The 7,205-nt window shown below is 34.3% G+C and overlaps 2 protein-coding genes across 3 annotated transcripts; one reads left to right on the forward strand and one right to left on the reverse strand.

Annotated features, from left to right (window-relative positions):
• Positions 1-124: 124 nt before the first annotated feature.
• On the reverse strand, positions 125-1,397 carry LOC136339105 (mannose-P-dolichol utilization defect 1 protein homolog). Of its 2 annotated transcripts, XM_066282089.1 has the most exons (3): positions 1,068-1,397; positions 363-1,010; positions 125-304 (listed from the first exon to the last, which is right to left on the reverse strand). In XM_066282089.1, exons 1-2 carry the CDS (start codon positions 1,159-1,161, stop codon positions 370-372), a joined length of 735 nt encoding a protein of 244 aa, XP_066138186.1. In that variant the 5' UTR covers positions 1,162-1,397; the 3' UTR covers positions 125-304; positions 363-369. The 2 variants fall into 2 exon arrangements, with proteins under 2 accessions (XP_066138186.1, XP_066138185.1); XM_066282088.1 differs by having other exon boundaries at positions 125-1,010.
• Positions 1,398-1,630: 233 nt separating this feature from the next.
• Positions 1,631-3,307, forward strand: LOC136339109 (10 kDa heat shock protein, mitochondrial-like). The gene is made up of 3 exons (XM_066282094.1): positions 1,631-1,795; positions 2,624-2,785; positions 2,858-3,307. The coding sequence occupies exons 1-3, from the start codon at positions 1,793-1,795 to the stop codon at positions 2,999-3,001; spliced, it is 309 nt and encodes a 102-aa protein (XP_066138191.1). The 5' UTR covers positions 1,631-1,792; the 3' UTR covers positions 3,002-3,307.
• Positions 3,308-7,205: the final 3,898 nt, after the last annotated feature.

Consider the following 7,205-nt stretch of genomic DNA (forward strand, 5'->3'; position numbering starts at 1 on the left):
TGACTTTTTAAAGATCACCGTCATTTACATTTTCTATTTGGTTATGTAAATTTTAGACGTTTTCAGTTTGATTGTTCATTCAGGATCGATCCCCTACAAGGGAAAACATTTTTAAGCTGTTGCATTTCTGTGTTAAAATAAACATGTTACATTATATTGAAAACATTTATAACATATTTAAGACTACTGCCACTAGATCAATGTATGGAACACTTTACTTGTAGATATCTTACGTGGATATTATCTTCTTGGTAAAGTTTTCAAAAGTTTAAATTTCATGACTAGTTGTAGATTCTTGTTTATCCTGAAAATAAATTACTGAACAATTTTCATTCATCTAAGCAATATTGAAGCCTTATTACGTTCTTATTACTGCAATTTTTCCTTCTTAACTTTCTCTGTAGCATTCCAATAATAAATTAACTGAAATACCAACAATGCATTAACTGAAGTACTGGCAACATATGTTGCAATTGTGATTGGATCTCCTGTTTCTTGTATAGATGTAAAAATCCTTGCTGAAGATCCAGCCAATAACAAAATAAGAGTTGCTGCAGATAGTTGACCAGTGTGTCCATTTGCATAGTTAGTTCTTGCTTGTAACAACTTACTTACTACAACAATTATTATGTTAACAGATGTTAGCATCAAAAGAATATTAATTGGAGTAAGGCCGCTCATAAGGATAAAGCAAACTATGAGAACTGAAATAACATACAGAACTGACATAGTTATTTTGCCTGAATAAATTAGAACTAATGTTGCAATGACCAAAGTCTGTACCCCAACAAAGAAAGTGTCTCCCCATGAATTAAATGGAAAGCCCTTGACAAAGTTGTAGGACATATAAATAACTATTGCCGATATTTCTAAGGTAACACTCCAAATGTTTATTCCTTGTCCACTTCTATTATTGATTATCTTGAGGATCTGAGGTACTTTCACCAGTGTTGAACCAAGGATTAATCCAAGACTTAAGCCTGTGCTTAATGTTGATTTGAAGCAGACCACTAAAATATGAGTTTGAATATCATTGTACAGTGGTTTTATGGATTTTGGTTACTTACCATCAGTGAAATTTAAATCTGCGAAATAATTTTCAAAACATTGTGGCGTAAACAGAAGCAGAGCCACTCGACGAAACAGGTCTGATGCAATCATATTCAATAAATAGGAAATATGTTTAGAAATACAAAATTTTGAACATAAAAATTGTTATATTCTATCAATTGAGTTTTATTATTTTTAATTGACTTTTTATAGGGCTTATATTTTATATTTTTTACAACTTTTTTCACTACTTGAGACTTTAGTAAGTACTTCAAGTCTGGCTTAATATCATATTATTATTCTATTATTTAATGAAATAAATTATTTATGTATTTAATTTCGTTAAACCTTACATCTATTAATGTTGTTATATACAGCTGTCAACTAAGACAATTGGACGTCATCCATCCATCATTTCAGTAGTCATCTCGAGAAAGTGTGAACCTTAAGAGCTGACAGTGACAGGAGAGTAACGAGAATAGGCTTTTCTTTGGCGTGTACTACTATGGAAATATTAAAGTCAACCGTTACATGATTGTTTCCGACATCTGCTACAAGATGGTGCTTCTTGGCTCGATTAGGAGATAACCTCAACAACCTCTGCCAAGTGTCAAAGGACTTTGTAGAACCGGTCGTTCCAGAAAATTCCAGGTCCCAAATCTCCACGCCGTAAAATTAATAAAGCGTTTTAAGACACATCTTGTCAGTTTTAATTACGTTCAAGTAAAGACAACGTCTAAATATGGTAAGTAAAGTTGATATTTTATCGTAATTTCATTATTCTAGAGTAGCACATGGTTTTCTAATGTCTCTACTCAACGTAGCTTTGAGGAATTCATCTTTGAGGGTTTTTGCTAATGGTTCTGATAAATAAATGTGTTTTTCTGATAGTTTAAGTTAGAATTTTGAAGGGTTCTAAGTGTTTATGCCTCCATGAGGAGATAGACACGGACTTTGACACAGAGGTTTTTTTAAAGAGAATTTGTGCAAGAATTTATTCCTGAATCAGTATAATGAGGGGTGGAAATATACAATCTTGATTATATTTCATCCAGACATACATTCTGAAAGGCTCATCCACATTCTTTCAAAATCACAAAAGCATAAATATTCAAAATTAACCAATATTGACTTGAGAAGATTAAGGTTTATTCTAGTCCTGCATTTAAATTATTTGAATACCCTGTCGATCATACTGGCAGAAAGCATTGAAGCAATGTGTAAATATGCAGTTTAGTTGTAAATGTTCAAGTTCTGCTTATGTTGACATTGGTTTATTGCTCTGTTTCATTGAAAATAATAATTTGGTTAAATTTATCAGTACCTAAATAACTTTTCCTTAAGGCCCGGCGTCTTAAACTCCTGGTAGTTAGGCTAGTAAAATTTCCGCACTTACGATGAAAGTAAAGCATACCTTTTTTTCATTTTTCCATGGTAATGTAAACTGTTTTGCTGACAATGTTACTAGGAGTATGAAAAACCAGATTTGAAGTTTTCAATGAGAGATTAAAATTTTTCAGTAAATGCTTTTTAAGTTTGTGAAAAATATTTTAAACATTTTTTCTTAATATAGAGTGGAGCTATTAAACGTTTAGTCCCTCTTTTCGACCGTGTTCTAATAAAAAAAGCTGAAGCTATTACCAAGACGAAAGGTGGGATTGTTATACCTGAAAAAGCACAAGGCAAAATACTGCAAGGGACTGTTGTTGCTGTGGGGCCTGGTCAGAGGAAAGATGTAAGACCAAATTACTTAATTGGTATCTGTATAGTAGAATTTTATTTAAATGGTGTAAATTTTCTTTTATAGGATGGTAGCCACATTCCCTTAGCCGTAAAGGTAGGCGAAACCGTCCTTTTACCTGAATATGGCGGCACTAAAGTAGAGATTGAAGAAAACGTTGAATATCACCTTTACAGAGAAACCGATATTTTGGGGAAACTTAGCGCCTAGATGCAACAAATTCGTAGAACCTAATGATTCCAAAATTTATGGTAAAAACATTATGCATTTGAGTATTTTTTTAATGTATAGGGTTGATCCCAAGAACAAGATCTGTAGCTATAAACAGTTCACTCGAGGTTTCGAATATGTGAGTGTTTTTATAAAACAGTGATGAAACTTTAACTTTTTGGCTGTGCTTCTGACTGCTTATTATATTACTTGCAGTGGGAGCGGTAGTCACTCTTAGGGTTTATCGAGTAGTAATGTTGCTGTTAGTTTCTATTTGATCTATATTATAAGGTTGTTTGTACAAAATATATTGAGTTTTATTTATATAATGGTTGTGTAAGGAAAGATATGGAAGAGAAAACTCGGAGGTCTAAAAATTTTCCTTAGGCATCTTCATAAAAGTAATTGGGAAAATATACAAACATGCAAACGTAATTATTATTATTATTGCCGTAACTCAGATTCACAGTAAAATTTTGTTCATTGCGTGCTTCATTAACGTTGCGTAGAGATGCCATGCTTGAGATGACCATAATATAACAAAATACGTATCAGCCTAGTTGGTGGATAGAAATATATATAGGGGGTACTTACTTATTGTTTGTCATAAAGTGTATGACTGCTTCTACAGTACCTTTATTAAATCAATATTCTTAGCTCCAGCAGTTCTATTATTATACCTTCTTGTGTAAATTATTATCACTCATGTATAGATACCGTAATATTCGCATGCATGTAATCTAACGTAACAATTCATAGAAATTGCAATTCGCGTACGGCACGCCATTAAACTCATTCGTAGAGCGTCTTCGTTATGCACCGTTAATTTGATCCGAACAACAGGTGCATTGTACTCTTTGATTTCACCCTTGAGCTACCAAGCGAGTCACCCCTGTACTTTATTAACTGGGGTGATGCTTCTGAGTGTATTTTTTTGGATCGTTCAGTGCCAGCCTACTGATTTTTTCGAATTATTACATAGATTTAATAATCTAATATAATCATTGACCTGAAACGGATTTAATTTTGTTATGCCAATTTGGTGGACAATTACTGAGTTACAACAAATGCAAAAAGGCAAATGGTGCTGCATCAACCCATTTGAGAAGTAGGTAGGTATTATATATCTTATTATTAGAGAATATACGTCGTGTGTGTTTGCGAAATTATGTATTATTAACATTAATGAACAGTTCGAAATGTTCTCATTGTCAGGAAGGATAATATTAATTAGCTGGTAGCAGAACATAGAAAGGAAACAATCTTTCTCACCTTAGTATGTTAAATTTGCACATAAAGAAAAAATGAGCATAAGACTACTAAGAATTATGAATCAATTTTAATGATTATTGTCCTAAACAATATAATTTAAAAAGAAGCAAAATCGGTTGGGCGTCTTTAGCAGTACGTGGTGCAAAAATGTACAGGATGTTTGATGTAAAATAAGAAAGGGACTATCCATTTTCGTGATACTTCCTACAATTTTTCGCCGTTACTTGCGAGGTTTTTCTAACCAAGTGATTGCTACTACCAAACAGCCCCATTTTGTTCACATAATCTACTCTACGTGTTCCGTTCCATTGCACTCCAAACGAGCCAATGCGAATGAACAATAGACAACCCAGTGTCCTATTCAATCAAACAAAATTAATTGCCTAAAATGACAACAGCATTTTTTCCTCCGCTATGCAGTCATTGAAAAATTATTCCACACATCCTCTTGGGGGCCCCACGAAGATGACGGTCTGTTGCGTGCATTATCAGATAGCGATCTGCAGGTCCCTGGGCATCGCTCCCTCCTCCACCGAACCGTATCTCCGTCTTTGAGCTCATTACCTTCGAAAATTACGTCGGCGAAGATGTTCTTCTGACTTTTTTACCTCAAGGAGGGAATATTGTTGGTCGAAAAATCTGAAAAGCACTCTTCTTGTACAATATTGTTGTAGTTTGTTCCGGTACGTGATTTGATGGACGATAGTGGACTGGGCACGAGCTTGTCAGGTTGTGTAAATATCTACATTCTTATGTGTTCTTTGGGTGTAGGACACTATTGATGAATTCGTTGTTGATGCAAGTTCGGGTGGATGAAATGTGATAATATTAGAAGTGGAGATAGTTGCCATTCTAAATCGGACTCCATCACTGGTTTTTTAATAGTTCTTTGCTTTTTTCAATCTGTATTCCTGCTTGGCCTCTCAATTTTTCATTTTCGTTTACTTTTTGTTTTTGTTGTTTCTCTTTAGATTTTCTATCGTGAAGTTCGTTTCATACTTGTTATTAATTAATCTTAATAAAAAAATACTACTGTCGATTTACGTAACTTCACAGACAAATACGATCTAAATAATAATACACGTGTCATTTACCACGTGGTCAGCCGCTGATTGGTCCACAGCTGTAGTTGATGACGACTTGTTTTACAGGGTTGCAATTAGTTTCATTTTCTTTGCTTTTGTACTTACCCACATACGTCTTATTAACTATTGTTTACTGTTTGTATTTTGTTGGCATCTTCATGTAGATCAAACGTTCAGTTTATTAAATTGTTTTAGCAATAAGCTCTAACATTGTCCCTTATTACGTTTAAAGAGAGCCCGAGTGCGGCCCTGTTCAATAGTTTTGCGGTGCTTTGGCTTGTTTCGATCGCGTCTACCTTGACGATAGGTAGACTTTAGTTTTAATTTTTTCACCAATTCCTATTTCTGAGCGGTCCATCGTCTTAAAATAAGGTATATGCTCGTACGACTTAAGCAGGACTTCTCGAGTATAATGCACCTGCTACACTTAACACTAACTGTGATCCAGCAATTGCTCATGTTCTCTTTCCTAAAATATCTAACAAGTTAATGGTTTTAAGTTAATTAACCAAAGAATTATGCCTCCGTTATGTCATAACTAGTTCCCATTAAACAAGTCTGAGCATAACGGAAGGATGAAATCTGAATTTAGCAGTAGTTAGGAGCTCAAGAAATCGGCCGAGCAAAAAGATAATTTAGAAGTTTTCTCATCGTTTGTCTTTCGGAATTAACGAAACAAAGCGGGAGCAAACCGGTGTTGCGGTGACGAAAAATACAGAAATAAAACCGCTGTTTGCTACCGTGGCAGAGTCTCTTTCACACATCGCTGACTTTTGGACGATTTCTCGTTTAAGCACAGGAAATTATGAAAAAAAATCAGTTTTATGTAATTTCCTATTTAATGAAACAAATAACAAGTTACATAGTTATAGCTGAAAAAAAAACCTAAAACCGACGTGATTCTTTTTAGTTTGATTCGACCAATAAATTCCCGATACGAAAAATTTAAGTGCTGAAGCTTGAAAAGCACACGACGTCTTTCTTATTCATATACGGATTAGTCAAAGTAATTTCCTATCGAATCAAATCGTTCGGAACGGGATGTGGCACGTTGCATAATTTTCTTCGTTTACAAGATAAAACATCAAGTTTGAAAATAATAAAGTATGATCATTTATGAAATGCGTAAATAATATTCTTTCGGTATTAATATCCGCGATGGCGGCAATTTATGGCCTATAGAGCGCACTGCTTTATCGCCTCTCTAATGCTTATAATCACAGGATATTTGTAATGTACAACACATCCGATCTGATACTATTTGTTCAGTTGTGTTACTGAATCATCGAATAATAATTATTGTAATGACTACTTTCTTTTAGTTGTACTTCCTTTAGCCTTTAGCCAACTGTAGGGATCTCGATGACCGCAAAAGGTGATTGCAGTTCCAGAATGTACTGTTTTATAATTTAGAAAGATCCGATGATCCGGACGCGTTCGAAAAACTGACATTTTTGAAAAATGTATTTATTTTCAAGAGAAAAAACTAGAGGATCTTGAGCCACCATTTGAAATCATTGCATTATGCTTAGTGAGAAAAAGAATGTTTAAAGTGGACAGGCACTGCCTGGATAGGGACTTACTTATTTTGAAATTAGAAAAATATGGAATCAGGAAAATATAAATGGAAGAGGAAAAAGAGAGGGGTCTCACTAATGATATCGGTACTGGTCGAGGCATCACACTGGGCCTGCTGCAATTCTTAATTGAATACAAGATTCGTTTTTCTATGGGGAAGAGTCTCAGCTTGAGGATTGCTCGGGCTTTGTGTTTTCCCAATATTTTCAATATACGAGAATCTTGGAATTTCATGAAAATACAGTAAAAATTACAAATGGAGTTTTCGT

This window comes from Euwallacea fornicatus, chromosome 5 (assembly GCF_040115645.1).
Source record: "Euwallacea fornicatus isolate EFF26 chromosome 5, ASM4011564v1, whole genome shotgun sequence".
In the NCBI taxonomy this organism is placed as follows: Eukaryota; Metazoa; Arthropoda; class Insecta; order Coleoptera; family Curculionidae; genus Euwallacea; species Euwallacea fornicatus.